We start from the raw sequence: 24757 nt of genomic DNA, 5'->3' as shown, positions 1-24757 counted from the left end.
ACATAAAAGAAGATAAGTAAGGTTTAAGGAAACAGGATCCAAATGGTTCTAAACTGTATGAAATTTGTAAGTAAAACTGTAGGGAATGTTTGAAATTCCAGTGCCGAAAAATAAAATATTTCACTCACCTCGTCAACACTTCTTGGTCCATTCCACTATTCCTCTGTTCCCTAGTTCATTCACACCCAGCGGCCATAGCTGTTCCTATTTCTTCGTTCCTTAATTTATAGCAACAAGCAAAATGGAGGACATTCGTGTGAGACGCGTTGTGCAGACAGAAGATTTATCAAATGTTGAATTTGAAACTAGTGAAGATGTGGAAGTTGTACCGACTTTTGATAATATGGGTTTGCGAGAGGAATTGTTACGAGGAATATATGCATACGGTAAGAATTTAATTGATAAGACTAGCAGCAACTTTCACACTTCTATTTTGATGTGATACAAATTAGGTTACGTGTGAATTTGTAGTTTGTTACGTTTAAAGTTTACATTTTTTCTATTGTAGGGTTCGAAAAACCATCAGCAATACAGCAAAGGTCGATAAAACCAATAGTAAAGGGAAGAGATGTGATAGCTCAAGCTCAGTCTGGTACTGGTAAAACAGCAACATTTTCTATTGCTATTCTGCAGTCATTGGACACAACAGTTAGAGAAAGTCAGGTTTTATGTTTGTCACCCACAAGAGAACTTGCAACTCAAATACAAAAGGTTAGTGTTAATGTTAAGAAATTAAATGGACTTTTGTTATTTGAGCACACTAAATATATTAATCATTATTCGCAGTGTAAGCTGAAGTGAAAAAATCTCCTTACATTATATTTTTATATAGCAGGTCAAGGCGTCGATTCTTCTTGGTTGCAAAAGTATCAATTACTTACATGTTTAACCAGTTTCTTTTCATTGGCGATTGTATTGAGAGAACTAAATCTTTCATTCTTCATTGAATTACGAAGATGATTTTTAACCCCTTTCACTGTGCTCGTACTTCTTTCGGAGGAAAATGTAGTAACGACGAATGTCAAGAGCAACTTGATAAGTCGTATTACCTCTTTATAGATGGTTTTAAGACCATTGCTAATTATGAATTTCGGGTCTGCAGTACCTAAATGCTTTTCTTCATCTACATGAATATTCTTTAATTCATTTTCTAATCGTTCTTTGTTGAAAAACAGGAAAATGTAATTTATATCCCATAAAGCTATTTTGATCTAGCAATTTAACACATCTTTTCAGCATCTCCAAAATGCTTTTTCGTTTGTACGGTCATTTGTACTTGACGTACATTTAAAGTCTGAAAAGCACTGCAAATGCTCACGTATAAACTGTTTTTTTCTGGAGATAAGTTCCTTTGTTGTCGGAACTTTCATCTTCAAGCGCTTGCTTACCTAAGAAACAAACAACTTCGATAAGTCTCTCAATTAAGAATCTATTTTGTTTCACGATTTCATTGTTTTTTATGGCTTGAAGCTCCTTCAGAAATTGCATGTTCAATTCTTCCACGACCTAACAAGAGAAAACTCTATTAATTCTGAAGATGTCTTCTTTAACTCTGATGTTTCTCGGCTTTTCTAAAAAAAATTTTTTGTGACACAGACCCCATAAGAAGATAATGACCGCTCATTTTCACCCCCAAACAGAATACAGATATAATAATATAAGTTATTTATTGGTTTGAATTAAGTTACTTATTGTATTTAGTAATCTGTCCTTGTAAAATTTGTCTCAGAGCACACTGTTAACCAAATATATTTCTTATACCATGAAAATTTAAATTTTCTATTTTGTTCTTCTCCTTCCGCTATTTTAATATGTAACTTAGGCCTAAATGTATTATTGATCTATCTTTCTAAGTACATTTTGTTTCATACATTCAACTTGAAAACGGTTTCTCTTTTAATTCAGCAAATAATGACTTCAATGTTCACTCATTATGAGCAATTTTACACAAAATCGGTATGTAAAAAAAAACACACACACACGTACACATGCACTTTTGATTAAACCAACACTCAACAAAGCAGCACAATCAGAGAAGACCATTGTAGCGTGACATATTAGCCTATATATGTATTGAGGCTAGCAATCTTTCCTATGGAGCTGTAGTAGCGAATCGAGGGGCTCCCCTCCCCGACCTTCCCTATAAGGAGGCTTGTGCCACAAATCTCTCACACACAACTCTCCATGCTGGAATGACTCCCAACAGTGAATTTAATATATGGAAGGCTCGCAGTAAAACCAAGTCTTACAATACATCATTATTACGAACTTACACTGTTACTAGGTATAACTCAAATTTTTTGGGGTAGTTAGCCTCAAAAGCCTTTGAAGAGCTTCGCCATTGATTATTCGTTACTTATTTAAGTACATAATGTCTGCCATAGTACAAAAAGCTGAATTTGTAAGCAATTTAATTTAATTATTATTAGTTTATAGTTTTAATTGCTACCTTGTTGCTATGTGTAAGTAGTTTACCCTTATTATTGTTGGATAATGAAAACAAAATGTAATATTGATGCAAAGTAGGTAAATAATTTAAATAATATGATCGAAAATATTCTACGTCCATATTATACTAATAATCCTTATTTTATTTAAGGTTATTCTGGCATTGGGAGATTTCATGAATGTGCAATGTCATGCTTGCATTGGAGGTACAAATCTTGGTGAAGATATAAGAAAACTTGACTATGGACAACATGTTGTCTCTGGAACACCAGGAAGAGTGTTTGGTATAGTCTTACTCTTTTATGTTTTATATTGTACCGTAATTAAATTGTAATTCGTACATTAAGTAACTAAATCTAGTTTAAAAACTTAATTCTGATTGAAACATAGTCAGTGTGATACTATAGCTTCACAGTGACCTTGACAAAGTGAAGGCTATTCTCTGGCCTTCCCCTTCTCTCATTGGTGCTAAGTAGAGCTTCCTGGGAAGCTGAAATGCACAATGTTTGGATCTGTAATGCTCTCTTGCATTAAAATATAGTTTTTACATTTATTAATTTAATCTAAATTTTACGCGGTCAAGAAATGCTTGTTACTTTTCTTTTTTTTTTTTTCGTGTGATAAATCTGTTGCTTCATGATATTACATTTATATTCGTTTTAGATATGATCAGACGCAGAGTCTTAAGAACACGTTCCATCAAAATGCTCGTTCTGGATGAAGCTGATGAAATGTTGAACAAAGGATTCAAAGAACAGATTTATGATGTATATCGTTACCTTCCTCCAGCAACACAGGTAAGTCTAGGCCCAAATCATGAATATTATTATTATTGTTATTTAGTCAACTGTCCGAAGACAGGTCTGAACCTCACGAGAGATACCAGCAAGGCACCCCTTATGAGGCAACTAAGTCAGGAGATAATAGAGTAGAATGGTTAGTGCCTTTCCCCCTTCATTGCATACATCATCGACTAGCTACATATTACACCAATCAGACTTAAGATGTACGTATACAAACAATTGTTCTTCATAATTATTAATTTATATTGTGCAGTTTTATGGATGTGGCTTATGGCGAGAAAGAAAACAACATAGAAACAATTCACTATGTATATACTGGCAATAAATTTGTGATATTGTAGTAAGTATAGCAATTTCATACTTTTTTTGGTCCAGTAGCTTGCAGTTATTCACTCTGACTCTACGAGCATGCTTATAGATGTTGCTAGTGGTGAGAAGTGTAGCTCAATTAATTTTTCAGAGACTATTCAGAATGCCTCACAGGTGGTGATCCACATTATACTCGTGATGGATGAATGATAAATGGAAAATTGTTGGAATGTCACAGGGGAACCAGAGTACCTGGAGAAAACCCCTATGTTGTTTTGACCATGGGCTTGCCCAACACAAGTTATAAATTCAGGATGGATTAACCGGAATTTGAACTTGGGTCCCCTGGTGTATAAGTCCAGTGTGCAAGCATTGAGCCACAGTCACAGTTTTCAGTAATTTAAAATGTTATAAACGTAAATATAATTAATAACAGAGTAAAATCTCGTTAATCCGGACCCCGATAAGCCAGACTTTGCTTAATCCGGACAGACAAGAAAAAATGATGTCACAGTTGAAATGTATTCATATAAAAAGTTGTATAACCTACTGAGTCCTGAGAGTATAGTATACTATACTTCATACATGATTATGATATGTGCCATTCCATGCAGAAGTGGACATTTGGTCCAAATTTAGAAAATGTTGTAGATAATTATTTGCCTTTTTTTTCCCCCCCAAATTACTCATACATTGAATTTAACATTTTTGATATAATAATGTAATATTTTGTATGTTAAGTTTGATGTTTCCAATGGTAAAGGAAACCATGCACACAGCAGGAAATTTATCCATCAGGATCTGCTTGGTTCGCATACTTGTATTTTCCCTCCATAAAGGTGTTTGTCATCTACAAGGGAGTGTTCACTGCACCAAGCTTCACACTAAGGGAAATTCATCAAATTTTGTCTTCAGGTAAGTTAGTTTTCTATAATATGTAGCCATTTTGTGACTATGTACATATAATAATAATAATAATAATAATGGTTTATTTTAACTGGCAGAGTTAAGGCCATTCCGGCCTTCTCTTCCACTCAACCAGTATGATAGAAAATTACTACAATGCTATGAATATAACATGATTAATACAATACAATTCAAAGCAATACAAGACAATATAATACATAATTAATATAATACAATGACAATTCTTTTCATCTTCACAACACCAATAAAATAATTATGTAATAATAATAATAATAATAATAATAATAATAACAGTAATAGTAATGATAGTCATACCTAAATTAAATTAAATTATTAAACTCGATCACAATTATAACTTCAATTTGACTGCGCCCGTAACACCCATAACAAAAAATAGACAAAAGCTTACTTACTTAATTATTAAGTTGAACATGATTTCCACATATAAATGTAAGGTTAAGTTTGACACATATTATATGTGACCATAACTTGATTGGCTACAATTTGGTTAATAAGGATAAAAATTTATATTAAACTCTGTCACATCTGTAACACCAATATATACACATTCCTTGTTTGTTACAGTAAAGTATAGTTTGAGAAGTAAAAATCTTTTAATGTATATATATATATATATATATATATATATAAAACAATTTTTAAGTATTTAAGTATGATAGCTGTGATTTTAAAGTTTCATTTACTATTTTTTAACAGGTGAACATAGACAATAGCAAAGAATGGGTTTGTAATTGGAGAGAGCAGTTGAAAGATGATCCAGAAAAATGGAAGGAACATCTGAATAAAAAAAAAAGAATGAGATAAGATAAGAAGGATGAAAAATAAAGATGTGCTTCATAAAAATAAAAGGAAATTGAAATTGAAACATTTGAAGGATGCCGAAAGGCAAAGAAATCACAGACAGAATAATAAAAAATAAGACAGAACAGGAAGATAGTCTGTTATTATCACTTCTAGGATCATACAGTTGTCCACAAACACTAGGTATAGTTGTCCAGAGGGTAAAAAGGTGACTTCTGAGAAGTCGAACAAACGAAAAGCTGTATTGAACAACTTAATTCAAGACTCTTCTATTTCGATTTTAACAGAATCATTGCCAAAACAAAATGAATATAGTTACTCAATATATTTTCATAGGCTTTGTGAATTTAAAGTTCTACTACAAATTGTTTACCTGGTACACTAAAGTAAATGAAGTGTTTTTTATTCATTATTGTGAAATTATTGTTTTAATTTTATTACTACTTCATTTGTTTCTTATAATAAATTAACATGGCCCAAGAGTTTGATGTAATTAAATATGTTTAGAAAGATGTTCCTAAGCCTTGAGTTCGTATGGAGTCACACCCGTAATATATACTGTCACACCTGTAAGGACACACAACAATTTATTGTGAAAGAAAGAAACGTTTTCATTAAAATATACACCCAGCAGAGAGATCAGCATTCCTTCCACTCACCGTCCACTTTTTAATTTTGCAGATTTTCATTAAGACTTCGCAGAGAATTCAACATAAACAGGTAATTGTGTATTGGTATGTACAAAATTTGTCACACCAGTAACATATTTTCAGAAGTCTGTAAAATACAGTATATTTATATTTTTTGTCAGAATGAAAGTACAGCAAGCTAGTTCATGGTCAGTAGTGTTTATACATATGCACCTGAATAAAAATTGTTATATTTTAGCATGTATAAAGATAGTTATTGCATTAAAAATGTTGTTCAAATGTCACACCCGCATGCATGGAATGGCCCATATAAGATGTATGTGCAGAGACCTGAAGTATAGTGTAATATAACTGCATTTGTGCCCTGCAGAATTTTTTCAGCATTTTCCTCATATCAGTGACTTTTTTTTTTCTTTGTAAGTATAGAATTATGTGAGGGCAGCAATGAACCTGGGTTACTTGAAAGCCATAAGTATTATTTGAACTTTAAAAATAAAACAACAAATCTCAGGACTCAGAAAGATAGGCTGCCTTTGTGTGTGTAAATTCATAGATTTTTGTGCTCTGTTTTTTACCTTAGGTCGTACTCATTTCTGCAACTCTTCCACACGAGATATTGGAAATGACGAGCAAATTTATGACGGATCCCATCCGCATCTTAGTAAAACGGTATAGCAGCTATTATTGTACTAATTACGGAATTATCAAAGTAATTTAATTTTCATATTGTTAAATATTTTCAAATGTGATGTAGCAGGTGTAATTTTTGAGTCTGTTCATGGAGTTACTCGCTTTCATATTGTTAATTGTATAGGCCTAATGCTTTAGTATCAGTCACTGTTACTTTCTTATTCCAGTGATGAATTGACACTTGAAGGAATTAAACAGTTCTTCGTAGCTGTGGAAAGAGAGGAATGGAAGTTCGACACCCTATGTGACTTGTATGATACATTGACCATTACACAGGCAGTTATATTTTGTAATACAAAACGAAAGGTTTGTTTCTTTTATGGTTACGGAGAACAATATTATAATGTGCAATAATTTAATATATGTTCCATATTCGCAAATAAACTGTAGAAGCCATTCCATGGTGGTTGAAGCATGACCTTTGGATACACTGTGGGCGAAAATGCGTCTACTCCGTAAAATTCCCATGTGCTGCCATGCACATAACCTGCGTGAGATAACTAAACTGTGCTTCAGTTGTGGTGGAATGGCTTCTACAACATTATTTTCAACATACAACATGTGTATAGGCCTAGGACACATTTTCATTCACCTTTCTTCTCGCCTTTCCTCCATTTCTCTCACAGAAAAAGACTAATTCATAAGAATGTGAATGATCTACTGTAACACATTTTGCTTAATTATTATATAAATATTCTTTATATACATTTATGTTGTTTCAAGTTAATGAATAAAAATGTATAATAATTTGTAAATTTCGAGGAATATTAACTTCAGCTTCACAAGATTATTTATTTGTTTATTACAACACTGGTTGGTAGTATAGTTAAAACAGGAGAAATGAGTCTTCTTTCATTGTATGTGTTACGGTACACTGATTTTTTTAAGTTTATGATATATACATTTATTTCAGGTTGATTGGCTGACAGAGAAGATGAGAGAAGCAAATTTCACTGTTAGTTCAATGCATGGTGATATGCCACAAAAAGAACGAGATGCTATAATGAAAGAATTCCGTTCTGGACAGAGGTGAATAAAAATGTATTGTATTAAACTATAAATTTGCATTTTGTACACTTTTTAAGAATACACTTACATATATTTTCACTTTTTCAGCCGTGTTCTTATCACAACTGATGTGTGGGCTCGAGGAATTGATGTACAGCAGGTCTCTCTAGTTATTAACTATGATTTGCCAAACAACAGAGAATTGTACATTCACAGGTATTTACTCGTCCACAAACTTGACTTTGAAACTGTGATCTGTTTGTTATATACGTATTTAGGGAAAGATGAACATAATTTTGTAATCTTCTTCTGTTGCCAACTAGGATTGGTCGATCAGGTCGATTTGGCAGGAAAGGTGTTGCCATCAATTTTGTGAAGAGTGATGATATCAGGATTCTTCGAGATATTGAACAGTACTACTCCACTCAAATTGATGAAATGCCAATGAATGGTAATTTTAAAAATTTCTTATACATATATGTTGAATCTTATGTGCATAACACGATAAAGCATGTTATGATTATAACAAGATACTTAATGTGAAACATTTTAGCTTTTATTATGAGAGTGATAATTGTGAAACAATATTGCACGAAAACCAACGAATTCCTTTTGAACATTTAATTTCGTGAATTGCTATTATTTTGACACCAATATATGTGTAGATTTTCGTTGAAATAATAGTAGTGTTGTAATATTACAATATATGGACAGTAAATGTGTAACAATATGAATCAGTAAAAATTGAGATATTTGAGAAATTGTTTTTTTTCTCCCTTTTCAGTTGCTGACTTAATATGATCTTCTGATGGTGAAAAAGGAGCTTCATTATTTTACTTAAAAGAAATGTGCATTTTTGCATCATCTGCAGTGTTTAGTATTGAACAAGCACCAGCTATTTGTGCTATGTATTTCATTCACTATGACCTTTATTACATAATATACTTTAATTTTTTTGTGTGTTAAGGAATCTACAATTAAAAATAAAACTTGAAACAGACAGAAGATACATATTAAGAGTGGGACCAGACAAATTCAACTGAGAAAAAGGAAATATTAATATAAGCATTAAACAAGGTTTTACTGTTCTGTATCTTACTATACCCTGAGATTGTGAATATTTCTTTTTTGTAAATGAAAAATAATTAAACTGTAATTAATGTCGTAATTTCTTTAGAATTTCATGAGTTATTTGAATTTCAGTGTAGTCATATAGTAGTAAAAGTAAATTGCAGCTTATGATCCCATTCTCAAACACTGACATTTTTAGGGAAAGGGAAGTTTTTTCTGAATTATTTTATTATAGTAAGTTACAGTGAAATGACTACATAGTTACTCAGTCTGAACATTTATCAAAACTCTGACTTCCATTTTCACAGCAGTACTTTTTCAGCATCTTTGCATTTGACTCTTCAGGACAGATTTCATATTATTATACTAATAAAAACTGTGTCCTTTTTGTTGGCTTAGAGTTCTAAATTTTCGAACTAACAAGTCAATTTGAAATATGTATATCTTTGAATTTGTATATTCTTTTATCATATGTAGTAAACATTTCGTCTGGATTTGGGCCCATAGTTGATATATAATAATCTACTACTTCCATTCCAATTCTCATGTCATAAAAGCTCATGTATATATTTATAATGATTAGGCACATTTCCCTTCGTAATAGATTTAAGAGATTTTATTACCACTACATGAATTATTAGGCTACTTTGTTAAATATTTCAGAAATCTAATCATTATTGTAGACTATACAAGAAATCAGATTTCATAGTAACAGAGAAAATCCTTGAAATTCCACAGCCTTGGTTATATTGGACCCAATAATTTCTTCTGGATAAACAGAAAACACTGCAAGACTCTATTCTTCACCATACTTATGTCCAACAGTAATCATTTACTAAGTACTTTATACCACTTTATTTTACACTTGAATGTGTGTTTTCTTGAACATGTTTAGACTATTTCCTACGTGTCCCTGTTTCATAGTATGAGTAGTTCTGAAAAACTTATGGCTGTGATCAATAAACAATATAAAATTTCATACACTGGAAAAATATATATGCAAGCATTCATGTGCTCAGCATTATTCGCATTTTAGTGTAATAGTATATTACAATACAAGGTTGGGAAGTGCTTTTACAAAATTGAGGAATTTCAATTTTCGAGATTTTGTAATGCACTTCACAGACGTGTATTGTAGAACATTTTTTGCATGGTCATATTTTTAAAATTGCAAATACAATATATTTTGTATTGAAAATTTAGAGCAATATTATTCCAAAGCCTTCACAGAACTGCATTGTAACAGTAACTAAGTAACAATAAGTGCACTGTAATGAGTCATTTTTCAGTATAGTTTTATGTTAAGAAGAATGATTTCCCTAGCAACAAGTTTCTGTGTGGGAATTCTGACTTTCAAGGCCTAACAACAATAGCTGTAAATACAACAAAAAACACGATCGTGCAAAAAATAAATTACATACTGTAAAAATGGCATTTATCTATGATAGTAACTAACATCTAGCTAACTTTGCTAATTTCTCCAGCTACAAGTTTCAAGAAATCATGGCCTTGGTTTGACAAGATTTTAACTGCTTTTTCCATACTTTTGAGATACAGAGCTTCAAATTTCAATTTATTGTAATATGGACATTTAGGGCCGTGTTCATAGTCATTCTTAGAGTGGGTTAAATAGCTACTTTCGGTGGATGATCAGCAAACTAATGTTTTTCATATTCATAAACCAGTGTTAGTGATAGTACATGTGCTAAGCAGGGTTTGGCCGGCTAAATTTTAGCCCCCGTCGGTAGGGTAGTTTAAGAGGCTGACTAACTTAGCAAGATAGCTGACTATGATGCAGTGACTGTGGGTGATGTACGTCGAATTTGTGATAGGAGGAAGACATACCGAGATTGGACATATTTAGACGTAAATTTTAGGAATAGGTATCGGTTCACAAAGAAAAATGCAAGAAGAGTAATAGTGCTAGTACGTCCCAACTTGTACGAGAACAAAGACAGTCGCGGATTGTCAATTTCAGAGAACTTACAATTTACAAAGGGAGTTCTCTTCAGCCTTAGCCATTTGCACAAGTTGGGAGATGCAAGATATGTCCGAGAAATAGGGATGGGAAGTGTAGTACAGAATGCCATGTTTGTGCAATGATCATTCAGACACTACACAGTAAAAGTGCGCATAAATTGTCAAGAAATGATTTAGAAAGAAAAAAAAAGAGAACTGTTAATGATAATTTCTTTATAATATAAAAGTTCCCTCGATAAAAGAGAAATAGTACCAATTATGCTAGATCTGGCTGCCAAGACAACATAGCCGACTTACACAACATTAGGCAGGCTTCTGTAAGTCGTATAATAATGAATGTGTCAGTAGGAAACTGGACTTGCGCCTCGTTATGTATGTTTTCCAGGGAAGAAAAAAAAAAAAGAGAGAACTGTTGATGATAATTTCTTTATAATATAAAAGTTTCCTCGATAAAAGAGAAATAGTACCAATTATGCTAGATCTGGCTGCCAAGACAACACAGCCAATAGTACCAATTTTTTATAGGGTATTTTGTAACCCGTACTCATTTGCAAGCATAAAACTTGCATATTATTTTCTGGGGTATACGTGTAACCAGTTTGGTGTAGACCTACATTTAGAGGTTGGTACATACTGTACTGTGTGACAAATTACTTTCTATGCTTCCTTATTTATAGACGTCACTGAAAACAATTACAATCCATATATTAACATCTTCGTTAAATCGAAGTAAGAAACCAAAATTTTGAAGCACTGTATGTATAATGTGGAATGTTACTAATGAACTTATATTTGAATCAGTAATTTCTGAAAGGGCCTTATTCCAAAATTACAACAGCAATCTCATCTCCATAAAAATCGCCTTACTGCAGGATTAGGGCTATCTGAGAAGTGCTCTGAATATTGTGAAGCCTGCATAGATCTGAATAAAATACACAGAAAAATGCGCATCATCAGAAAGGCATATTCAAGTGAGAAGAATACGACAGTGTTCTAAATTGATTTTAGCAAAAAGAAATTGGATAAAGTCTTTTTAGAAATGACTGATTTAATTATAGAGTTACAGTCTAGTATTAAAAAAAAAAAACTCGCACATAAATTACTCCAAATAGAAATAGTGCTAATGCGCACATCACTGAAACAGATGGCAGAATGAGATTTTTTTTTAATAATAGGATTTTATGATAACATACCTTTCCATGACGTGCAGTAAGTTTGATATAAAAATATTTGATTTTAGGTACTGGCATCATAGATAGCACACTCTCTTAAGTCTTGGAGAACTTTCACAAATAATCATCAACAAAAGGAATAGTAGTCTCGAAATGTAGGGTTACTGTAAATTCGTATGTAAGTTTAAACTTTGCTTCATATAATAATTTTATTCAGATTTTGCATATTCAATTATTTCTAAGTTATAAACTACTATACATTCTAAGGACAAAGAGAGAAAAGTCAAACGAAGCATATCAACATAATACAAGAATAAGCAAACTTCATTACAAAAAAAATAATTGTGTTAAAACATACAGTGATAGTATTAAGGAAATAAGTATAGACCTTGATTTTTCTCCTCATTCATATGTTCTGTATTCATTTCGGTTTGTAAGTGATGCAAATTACTAACTTCTGAGTGAGTATCATGCAAAAATACAGACGAGTCACCAATAAAATGATCACAAGAAATGAGTGAAGCATTGCAGATTTACCCCTACATTGTAAAGAATCCTGCTACTAGATATTTACTCGAACACACAAGCTACACTTATTCAAGAAACCAATGAGCCAAAATACTTATCAATTTACCTTCATGAGAGATTAACCTGGTAAACTCGTGTTAAGGGAGAACCTCTGCATCATGAATGCCCATGAAAAGACTAGTCATGTCAATTATTTACATGCGAATTTCGTAATTATAGATATAAACTTAAATAACCAACTTAATTACCTACACACAAACTTAACAATATTTACTTACATATCAACTTAATTATGTATCATCTTAATTAATATCAGATCAATTACATTGAAACTTAATTTGTTACATTTCAAATTACTAAATACAACATACAAATCTTACGTCAAATCAGTTCCACATAGCTCTGAAATATTAGTTACACCATCACCAAATTATATAAAGAAATTGGAAAAAGTCCAAAACCAAAATGAAAGAATAACCACAGTGGGATTTAAAACTACTCCAGTATTAGCAATGCAAATTCTTAACCCTGGAGCGGGCACGTGATCTTTTGTTAAATGAGCTGGCGCGCTGAGTATTTAGTACACATCTAGGAAAAATTGTGTTCAATTAATAGAAACCACTCTTTCTTGGAATACAGTCTTCATTTTATTTAACCGTTACTAAAACTAATTAAATAATCTTGCGTCACATGTCACATAGACTATTGTTACTACATTTAGTTGCAGAAAGTATACAATCACATAAAAATGTTTTTAAATTATATAAATGTCTGTTTCTTCAAAGACTGTTTCCAGTTTAACTACTAAAATAAAGTCAAGAAATTTGTATGATACTCTACATTACACGCTTTTTTTTTTACTACATTTAATTACGAACACAATTATTATTGAACTGCAATGAAACATGTTGTCCATTTGCTCATAACTCTCAAGAGATCACAACATCTCTTCTGCATCTTCGAGAGGTAGCACACACTTCTCACAGGTGCATGTTATTTTCACTTGATCCTTGCAGACGTCACATCTTATCGTGGTTGTGCTATTTTTAGCAGGACCACAGGTCGAACAGCGGGCTCTCTTATTTGTAATGGGCTCTGCAACTACCTCAGCTTGGGGTTCTTTGTATTTCCGAAGAAATGTTGTGACATCAGCAGGCAGTGAAGAGATTCCAGCTCTATCTACGAGCTGAGGCTTCATAAGAGAAAATGCCAAATTTTTCAAGAATATTCTTCTCTTATATTTTTCATTTGCACAAAAGATTACTTGGGCATTGACACCTGCTACATCCATAAGGGAAAAAAATATTACCAGTGGCCACCTTCTTGTCACACGCACAACAGAATACACACCACACATTTGATCGACTGTGTCGACTCCTCCCTTTGTGGCGTTGTAGTCCAAGATAATGTCTGGTTTGTTGGTATGTTCATTTATTGTTCCAGAATCGTGCATAGTCGATAATAGGATAACAACCTTTGTTCTGCTTTGGAACATAAGACACTTCAATGTGTGTAACAAGCCTTTTGACAACATCACTCGGAGAATTTGGAACATGGTATGGCCCTAGGGGCTGTTTTCCACAATAAACTTCGATGTTGCTTGTGAAGAATGTTTTGGCATCGGCTAAAACAAAAATCTTTATCCCGTATTTAGCTGATTTGTTCGGGATATTTGACCGAAAGAGCAACGTCCCTGGAAAGCTTGCAATTTTTCGTCCATTGTTACATATTCACTTACGCTGTAACTGTTCTTACAATTTAAGTTACCACAAACTCGTCTAAAATTGTACATATGGCTGCAAGTTTATCACTCACCCTTCTTTCTTGTCTGGTGGTCTTGTTCTCTAAACGGATGCAGCGTAAAAGAAATAGAAACCTCTTGTAGCTCATGACCACTCTCATTACTTGTATTCCAGAACCATCTGTTACTCAAAGTTCACTCACATTTGTGTGGTTTGCTTTCTTGATTCCAATGAGATACAGCAATCCCTGTAAGGCCATTATCTCACATCGTGTTGTATCTTTTGCGTCCCTATCTCTGGAATATTCTACGCTGTCCTCTTACAATGAATGTATAGATTTGTACACCTTACAATTTCTTCGATCATTTCAATAGTAATAATTTTAGTGAGAGTCTCAATTTCACTTGTAACATCTCTAGTAGCAGACTTCACTCCAGGAAAAAATTTTACAATGTTTTTCCTTTTAGCTTTAGTTGTTCCTGTGCAACAAATTTTACTCCAGTTGCAATTTCTGCCTTTTCCGATACAATAACCGTAATCAGTAGAAGATCCCCTGCAGTCATCACGTGTATTAGGCTCATATTCTTGTTCAGATTGTGAATCGTGGTCACTTCCAATAATGACCTCATTTTCTTCTTCCGATTCATCATCATGTCCACACCTGTGGAGTAACAGTCAGCGCATCTGGCCGCGAAACCAGGTGGCCCGGGTTCAAATCCCGGTTGGGGCAAGTTACCTGGTTGAGCTTTTTTCCGGGGTTTTCCCTCAACCCAATACGACAAATGCTGCGTAACTTTCGGTGCTGGACCCCGGACTCATTTCACCGGCATTATCACCATTTCATTCAGATGCTAAATAACCTAGATGTTGATACAGCGTCGTAAAATAACCCAATAAAATAAAAATAAATTCATCATTTTTGTTGTCAGGCTCTTCCTCGAACTCTGGATCCTCGTTGAGTAGCCAGTCAAGTTTCCCGTCAGTTAGATGTGCTGCCCTACAGTATATCATTCATTAATATCTGATGTCGAAGTCAACACTGGGAATATGTAGGTGCATTTCACTAAATCATAATGCATTACAAATAACAAGAAAATTACATATTACTTACATGACCTGGTGCGCTTTGTACTTTCTACACGACAGTGACAATGCCGCAGTTTGATTTGAATATTCACTTCTTCGCTTGCAGACAGAACAACACAACTTCTCACTACATAAGCTGAAGGAATAGCTAGAAGCTCGCAACAGTCAGAAGCAAAGGAAGGCAGTTAAAAAACTTTAATTCAAAGTTGTATACTTTTTACACAGGCGCATCCACTCCAGGGTTAAAAAGCAAATCAATGTGATGATGAAGGAAAAGGAACAACACAGCATGAAAAACTAAGAAGGCTTCCATGTCACAATTATTACTGGAATACATACCAACAGCAATACCGAAATCTGAAGAATGAGTACAAAAAGTATCCTACAACTGAAAGAGAAATACAAAGTATCAGAGCAGGCAGAAACGTCAGTATCTCCTCTATTCCTACTGGCATTTCATATCAGCTGTTCTCTATATCTAACAGATTAAACCAGTGGGGGGGGGGGGGTACCCAAGCCAAGAAGTAATGAAACAACCAGCAATAGAAATAATCTGTACGAAGTACCCGGAATAGAATTGGCTCCACATATTTAATGTACATGGGTCATTAATGAATACAGAAACAGCAGCAGGAGCTGGAATAACTTGTAAGTAAACGTTCGTTTTTATATTTTCCTTAGAAAGCTAGCCACTTACAATGATCTGCAAGTATTACTTGTTGCTCTGCAACAAATATTTTCGCATAGTGATTATTTCCAAAATATTGTACCACTCTCTGACTATAGCTCAGATATTGTTGCTCTACAAGTCAGTCATTCCAAGCTAAAGAGAATAACAATGCAACAACTGCATCAGAATATTAAAGAATGTAAGCCTAAAGAAAAATGTTGCTTTACAATGAATTCGAACATATTATCATCTGCAGGGTAATGAGCAAAGTGATTGTTGGCCACTGGAATGCAAATATAAAAATAATAACAACCTTTCTAATAAATCATGCAAACATCTAAACCAAAACAAAAACACACATAGAATAACCCATACGACAACAATGTAAAAATAAAAAATTGAAAATACTACTACACCAAATATAATAGTAAACAGTCTTCAATCTGCTGCAGCTTAGAAACCGGCCACAACTGACTAGCAGCATATCTCCATCAAATAAACTTGTTATACCCACCACACTGTGTAGCATGCAACAAAACAAGACAATATACAAAACCGAACTCCAGAAAATGATTGGGACAGAAGAAATCCAAGTTTCTAGATGGGCTACTATTGTAAATCTCGCACGCAAACAATGTAAGGTCAAGAGCTTCATAATATTATTACTACTACTACCAACACTACCACTACTATATTTCCAGTTTTTTCATTAGGCGCCCCCCCCCCCCCATTCTTTTCTTTCTGTGCATTTCCATTTCTAATAATAATTTTGCTTTTGCAATTCATAGATCTCATCATCCCTTTTACTCTGGGCTGTGTGCATCTCCTCGTCCTGTTTCAGCTTGGCTCTGTAGATGTTCTCACTATTTTCCATCTGGGCTCTGTGCATCTTCTCATCCCGTTTCATCTTGGCTCTGCAGATCTCGTCCATCTGGGGTCTGTGAATCTTCTCACCCCATTTCATCTTGGCTCTGCAGATCTCGCTATTTTCCATCTGGGCTCTGTGAATCTTCTCATCCCGTTTCATCTTGGCTTTGCAGATCTCGCTATTTTCCATCTGGGCTCCGTGCATCTTCTCACCCCATTTCATCTTGGCTCTGCAGATCTCGCTATTTTCCATCTGGGCTCTGTGCATCTTCTCATCCCATTTCATCTTGGCTCTGCAGATATCACTATTTTTCATCTGGGCTCTGTGAATCTCCTCGTTCTGTTTCATCTTGGCCTCACTATTTTTCATCTGGGCACTGTGCATCTTCTCATCCTGTTTCATCTTGGCTCTGCAGATATCGCTATTTTCCATCTGGGCTCTGTTCATCTTCTCACCCCATTTCATCTTGGCTCTGCAGATCTCACTATTTTCCATCTGGGCTCTGTGAATCTCCTCGTCCTGTTTCATCTTGGTTCTGCAGATCTCACTATTTTTCATCTGGGCTCTGTGAATCTCCTCGTCTTGTTTCATCTTGACTTCACTCTTTTTCATCTGGGCTCTGTGCATCTTCTTATCCCATTTCATCTTGGCTCTGCAGGTCTCGTTATTTTGCATCTGGCTCTGTGCATCTTCTCACCCCATTTCATCTTGGCTCTGCAGATCTCACTATTTTGCATCTGGGCTCTGTGAATTTCCTCGTCCTATTTCATCTTGGCCTCGCTATTTTTCATCTAGGTTCTGTGCATCTTTTCATCCCGTTTCATCTTGGCTCTGCAGGTCTCGCTATTTTCCATCTGGGCTCTGTGCATCTTCTCATCCCGTTTCATTTTGGCTCTGCAGATCTCACTATTTTCCATCTGGGCTCTGTGAATCTCCTCGTCCTGTTTCATCTTGGCCTCGCTATTTTTCATCTAGGCTCTGTGCATCTTCTCATCCCATTTCATCTTGGTTCTGCAGGTCTCGCTATTTTCCATCTGGGCTCTGTGCATCTTCTCATCCCGTTTCATCTTGGCTCTGCAGGTCTCACTATTTTCCATCTGGGCTCTGTGCATCTTCTCATCCCGTTTCATCTTGGCTCTGCATATCTCACTATTTTCCATCTGGGCTCTGTGAATCTCCTCGTCCTGTTTCATCTTGGCCTCTCTATTTTTCATCTGGGCTCTGTGCATCTTCTCATTCCGTTTCATCTTGGCTCTGCAGGTCTCGTTATTTTCCATCTGGGCTCTGTGCATCTTCTTATCCCATTTCATCTTGGCTCTGTAAATCTCCTCGTCCTGTTTCATCTTGCCTCACTATTTTTCATCTGGGCTCTGTGCATGTCCTCACCACATTTCAGCTCGGCTTCATGCTTTTCTTTTTGGAGTAGCAATACCTCTGTTTCACATTCAGTCATTCTCAATGCCTTTGCAGCAGAATCCTGTGCAAAGAAAAAATGTAAACATGTACTCACTTCATTCCAAACACTGAACTTCCATAATATTAATTATTCCTGCTTAGCATATTTTTAGATCTTGGTATACATTAAATAAAATGAAATTACATAGATCTACACTTATGTCTAACAAATTACTTTTTACTAATGGAATTTGATCATTACAAACCTTCCTATGACGTTCACTGGTGGAACAGTCCCTTATAGATTTCTCTTGTGACCCATTGGACTGCCTGAAATAATATATACAGAATTTATATGCATCGATGTTGTAATTCAGTATTAAGTAGTCATGTCCTTAAATATCAATGATATCTTAACTCACCTGTTGTTGATTACTGTAGTGACATTTACTGCACATTCATTCAGGGTTCTTGAGACAGGATTTACTGCACACATACTTGAGATTGGCGTTGATGATACTGGAGTACTGATATCCTGAAATAGGAATATCATCATCATCATCATCATCATATCCTTCACGTATTAGACCCTACAGGATCTGTTACGGTCTCATGCCAGCGCTTTCGTGGTCTTCCCAATTTCCTCTTTCCTCTTGGTACATAAGTAAGAATCTGTTTAGGCCATCTAGTGCGATCCATCCTTTCGACATGTTTTTTCCACTGAAGTCGATATTGTTGAACAAAATTAACTATAGGATCCATTTTTAGTTCCTGCAATATGTCCACATTTTTACGGTGTTCCAGCAGAGAGCATCCCACTGTTCGTCTCATGAACCTCATTTCCGCTGTCATCAGCCTTTGCTCATCAGCTTTTCTGATTGTCCATGCCTTGCTACCGTAAGTGAGGACCAGTCGAGCTAGTGTTTTATATACTTTTAGCATTGTATGTTTCTGAACATGGGAGAATTTGAAGACGGCGTTAATTACGCCAGTGATTTTTATAAATTTAGATTATTTTGTTTGACATATCTTCATCAGTGATGTAAGAGAGGTTATAACCTAAATAGTTAAATGAATTAACACGTTCAATTAAAGTATTATTTATCATGATCTTACTTGGAATTGGGTTCTCTCCCGAAAATACCATGACTTTTGTTTTCTCTTTTGAGATTTCCATATTGAAATCTGATGCGATTATTTGCAAATTATAAATGGCTCTTTGTAAAGCATCCTCTGTTTTAGCGATAATAACCTGATCGTCGGCAAACATTAGTGTATTGAGAACTGTGTTTCGATTAATTTGAATTCCAGCATGATGACTTTGCCTCCAAATGTATAAAATATGGTTCATATATATATATAAAAAACAACAGAGGGGAAAGACCGCACCCTTGTCTAACACCTTGGTTGATGGAAGTCCAGCTAGTAGTTCCGCGTTCAGTTCTTATGGCAATTTCATTTTGTTGATATAAATTATAAATGGAGAGAATGATTTGGTTTGGCACATTATCATAGCGTAAAATCTCTAAAAGTTTATTTCTATCAACTCTATCAAAAGCTTTTATGAAATCAATAAGCTAAGAGGGTTGGAATATTAAATTCTCTGTGCTTTTCAATTAAAATCTTCATGGTGAAATAGCTGTCGCAACATGATCTTCCTTTTCAGAATCCATTCTGTTCTTCAGTGATTTTGTCTTCGTAAAGATGCGATAGTTTATTTTTGATTATGACTGTATAGATCTTATATCCAGAATTGAGAAGACTTATACCCCTGTAATTTTCACATAGTTTTTTGTTTCCTTTCTTATAAATGGGTACTACAATGGCTTTTTGCCAACTTTCTGGGGGGTTTGATTCTGCCCATGTATTGTTTAAGAAATATAAAAATCTATAGGTAAATTCTTCTCCAGTGTTGAAATAGGAATATACCAATGTTAAATGGACTTAATAATATAATAATAATAAAAATAACATAATATTTATTGTATGATATAAATATTACATCAGCATTGTACCTTTGAGATGTGGAACAACTAAATTAAATACCTAGATAAATGCAATATAGAATTATTAATATAGGCCTATACTAAGTAGATTAATTTTATATAAAGTATAAACAGTTCATCATTTTATAAAACGTACGAAGATGGAAAAATTTTGTTGATTCTATTCAAAACTTATTCTCTTGACCCATCAAAACTTAGGGCCCTAAGATAATTAGGTAATGCATTGAAGACTGTACTTTCTTTCATAACAGCTGAGACTAACAAAGGTAAAGTGGATTTGTCTCGTATTACAATTATGGATGTTTTTCTCAGTACAAAAAGCATCTTCATTTTTAACATGAATCATCATCAAGGAAAGACTACTCAAAGAAAGGTGGAAGTTTCTAAATTTTGGAAAATCTTTCACAGAATGTCCTTTATGCATACCTACCTATCATTATCCTTAAGGCTTTCTTTTGTAATACAGTGCTCTCATTTTACGAGGAAACTTTGTATCATTCTGCCCCGGGCGGCCGTCTTCCTGCTCTTGTGGACTTATTTTATTCTGTAGTTAATGTCTTGATTTGCCGGTAATAATGGAACATGCTCCCAGCTGGTGCAAGCACAAAACGCAATAAAGTGTACACCGGGGTTCTGCTGTAATCTAGTTTCCTCATGAAATGAAAGCACTGTACAATGAGACAATCTATGTTCATATCACCACAACCACAAATTGTAAAGTCTTTAAAGTAATAAATCTAAGTTTGATATATATTTCATATAACCAACTGGCACTCTACAAACACATAAGAGAATAAAATTTGATGACTGACCACCAATTTGAATTCCATAAATGTCTTATACTTATGTACAGTGAAAGCTAAAAGCTACTGTTACTCCTTCTGATGGAGATGATAGGGATATCTCACAGACCTGAAAGTTAAAATAAATAATTAATTCCGTGTAAATGTCCCAGTTTTCATAATTTTATTAATTTACACAAGATATTATGTCGCAACTGATAACTGTGGGGTTTACTTCAGATGTTGAGGCCGGTTTCCCTGTTACATAGGCTAATTACTATTAACTTCGATTCGAAGTACATGGTAGTTTTAATGTACTTTCACGTTATTGTGAATTATAGTGAATATATTCTCTTTGTGTAGGCCTACTAAGTACTACCATTATCAGTCATATTTATATACCTATGTCTTATTTGTTACATTATGTACAGCTATTAAAAAAAAAGTGGCCGCACTCGTGAACAGCGAATATTTTCTAATTCCACATGATGCATGTGCTTGTAGAAGCAGTTCCGGAACTATGCAATTATTGCGTATCTGCATCTTGTAGACCAGCAGTAGAGTGCTCGCTTAATGATTCGAAGGTTGTGAGTTCAGACCTTGTTCAAGTTTTCACTTTATTTTTTAATTGTTCTTTAGCGATATAAATAATATTCAAGTTATAATTTATATTCTCTTAACGTTATTTAGTGATATAAATAATATTCAAGTTATCATTTGTATTCTGTTATCGTTCTTTAGAGATATAAATAATATTCAAATTATCATTTGTATTCTGTTATCATTCTTTTATATAAATAATATTCATGTTATTTATATTCTATTATCGTTCTTTAGCGATATAAATAATATTCAAGTTATCATTTGTATTCTGTTATCGTTCTTTAGCAATATATATGGGCTATTCCATATGAAATCGATCAGTAAAAAACCTCGCATTTTTTTATACTCTAATTTTTTCCCTACTTATACAAGGTGCTGAGGGGAGTGCATTTTAAAAAATATACTCTCGAAAGTCAAACGGTTTTCGTATTATTGAGCGACAAATTTAGCGTATTTTATAAAAACAAGCCTCTTTCAGCGCTCAGAACTCTGGAACCATTTACTGCAGAACATTGAACGAGAGCTTATTTTGAAGCTGACATTTGGTAGGTTATGTTAAGAAGTAATCCTTATTTTTATTGTATATAGAGAGACAGATAATCTGATTTTACTTGCTTTTAGGCTTTTTGGCCATTTGTAAAAATGTAAAAAAATATTGAGAAAAAACCTTGCATTATTAAGAGGGATTCGACATTGTTTGCTTAGTGGTACAGCAGTAAGTTTCGAGGGTATTAAATAATTATTTTCACACGGCTAGACTTAAACAGCGCAGTACCACACGCATTGGCCGAGAGCTGAAGATGAGCGAGCGTTGGGCGTTATTTTATTCCTGTGTTTATGAAAACCTGTGATAAAGCTAGCACAGCCATGACTGCTAGACGACACATCACGTGTTTGTCTCCTGGCCTTGCTTGTCTTGGCTAAGCTCCCGTCTCACAGTCAGCTGGTTAGTTCACGCACGTACTATTTATTTTCTTTATTTGATATTTTCAATACTTTCTTATCAACAACTATCAGTAAAAAATATGTGTTTATTTGTACTTTCAATGCAGAATCTAACTATATATTTTTAATTGATTAACTAGTGGACTTACTCGTGTTACATAATTAACACGAGTAAGTCCACTAGTTAATAAATTATATTTAAGTGTTAAAAGTAGTGTACGCAAGATTCAAAATGGATTATATATTTTTAAAATATTTTTTCCTAGCCAAAGGCGTCTTAATGAGGAAAAATCTAAATTTCTCCATGTCCATAAAAAGTAAGAAAATCTGTTTATATGTCAATATAAACTTTAATTTCTCAGCATCAAAATAAACCATGATTTTGATCATTGGGTGAAAGGGTTTCGGAGCTACAACAGTTTAAAGTTGCTAATTTTATGAAAATACGATAAATTTAAATATTTTTAATTTAAACACTATGAAGTTCTGATGCCTCAAACTTTGCACAAAGCACTGTAACACAGTTCTCTACGTACAAAAAAAGTTTCACTGTATTTAGAAATTGTAAGGTCAATTTTCCCTATATTTTGGTCGATTTGAGATGGAATAGCTCATATATAACATGAATTTAATATTAGGTTTGGAACAATGCAGTTGCGTAATACTGGTGTTAGTTTCTTCTTTAAATTATTACATTATACTATCTTGAAACACAATAAAGTGAAAAGGAGTGACGAGGAATTGAACCTGACACATTGACATCTAAATTCCGAGTTCTTCCGACTGAACTACGAGGGCACAAGTATAGATACATTTGCGGAAAAATTGACCCAATCCCCCCCCCCCCCTCCAAGATTTTCCGATTTGTAGAAGCTCGTTCAGGATGCGGGGGGCAAAGGCTAATTGGGATTTCCCAGTCTCTGATTGGGTCAAAAATCCTGGTAGAACTAATATTTAACACTTGTGGTGAATTTCGGTGAATCCGGAGGGCCCAATTAGTCAAATTCACTCTCCTCACCTCCACGCTTGGGCCTCCTGGGATCTATTAAGATGTGAAAGAGACAGTCATGTGCAGAAAGCAACGGAAAGTTACTGTATTTATCCTTCCCAAGAAAAACTGCAAACATGAGCAAAGAAGCTTTTAATAGAAAAAGGAGCATCTTCTGCAGACCTCTGGGAAAATAACTAAGGAAGAGACTAGTGAAGTGCTTTGTGTAGAGTGTAGCATTGTATGGGGAAGAAACATGGACATTACGACGAAATGAAGAGAAGCATTTTGAATGTGAATGTGGAGAAGAATAGAGCGTGTGAAGTGGACAGACAGAATAAGAAATGAAGTTATGTTGGAAAAATGGGTGAAGAAAGAATGATGCTGAAACTGATTAGAAAAAGAAATTGGTTGGGTCAGTGGTTGAGCAGAAACTGTCTACTGAAGGAGGCACTGGAAGGAATGGTGAACAGGAGAACAGTTTGGGGCAGAAGAAGATATCGCCCCTCCTCTGGCAAACTAGCGAAAGTGACAAATTAAGCGACCCTGTACTTAAGGTCTATATTGTGTTATTTAATAGTACAATATAGACCTTAAGTACAGGGTCGCTAATTTGTCACTTTCGCTAGTTTGCCAGAGGAGGGACGATATCAAATAATAGACGACATTAAGATATGTGGATCATATGCAGAGACTAAGAGGAAGGCAGAAAATAGGAAAGATTGGAGAATGCTGAGTTTGCAGTGAAAGACCTACCCATGGGCAGAACACTTATTTATGTACAGGATGCCTGGAATGTCGTGGCTGAGAACAGTTACTATTTGAAAAGACTAGTCAATTCCATGCCCACTCAACTGCAAGATGTGATCAAGATGTGGGGAATGTAGACTAAATATTGAATCGTGGCTTTTTTTTGTTTTGTTTTTTGAACGATTGTTTGAATGTTCTAAGGCAGACGCCAATAAGTTTGTTCTGTTTATGCCATGAAAGATATTTTTGTTGAGAATAAAATCTTTTTGCAGCCATATCTTAATAAATAATGATAAAGTCATGGCATAATACATTCATGAACCTGATGTTAATTATGTATATTTTCTCTCGCTCTCTTAAAAACAAAAAAGAGAACAAAAAAGCACTAGGTTGTGTTTGAACGCAGGATCTCACGAATACCAGGCCAAAATGCTATCATTACGCTATGAAGTAACACACAGAATACCTTAATTATAACTGTAGATATCAAGCAAAGTGGTCCAACAACATGTAA

The 24757-nt window shown here is 34.3% G+C and overlaps 2 protein-coding genes across 2 annotated transcripts in view; one reads left to right on the top strand and one right to left on the bottom strand.

Annotated features, from left to right (window-relative positions):
- Window positions 1-199, bottom strand: part of H (transcriptional corepressor hairless) — a 43374-nt gene extending 43175 nt beyond the window's left edge. Inside the window, exon 1 of the mRNA XM_069816398.1 lies at window positions 129-199. The gene's annotated coding sequence lies outside the window, so the exon portion shown is untranslated. The remainder of the gene's footprint in view (window positions 1-128) is intronic.
- LOC138692973 (eukaryotic initiation factor 4A-III) lies at window positions 26-8825 on the top strand. The gene is made up of 10 exons (XM_069816399.1): window positions 26-386; window positions 509-711; window positions 2600-2732; window positions 3112-3245; window positions 6540-6628; window positions 6817-6955; window positions 7563-7678; window positions 7766-7873; window positions 7981-8108; window positions 8442-8825. Exons 1-10 carry the CDS (start codon window positions 242-244, stop codon window positions 8456-8458), a joined length of 1212 nt encoding a protein of 403 aa, XP_069672500.1. The 5' UTR covers window positions 26-241; the 3' UTR covers window positions 8459-8825.
- Window positions 8826-24757: the final 15932 nt, after the last annotated feature.

The sequence above is a fragment of the Periplaneta americana genome, chromosome 17 (genome assembly GCF_040183065.1).
Source record: "Periplaneta americana isolate PAMFEO1 chromosome 17, P.americana_PAMFEO1_priV1, whole genome shotgun sequence".
In the NCBI taxonomy this organism is placed as follows: Eukaryota; Metazoa; Arthropoda; class Insecta; order Blattodea; family Blattidae; genus Periplaneta; species Periplaneta americana.
The sequence above is the reverse complement of the archived record's forward strand: the minus strand, read 5'-3'. Positions and strand labels throughout refer to the sequence as shown.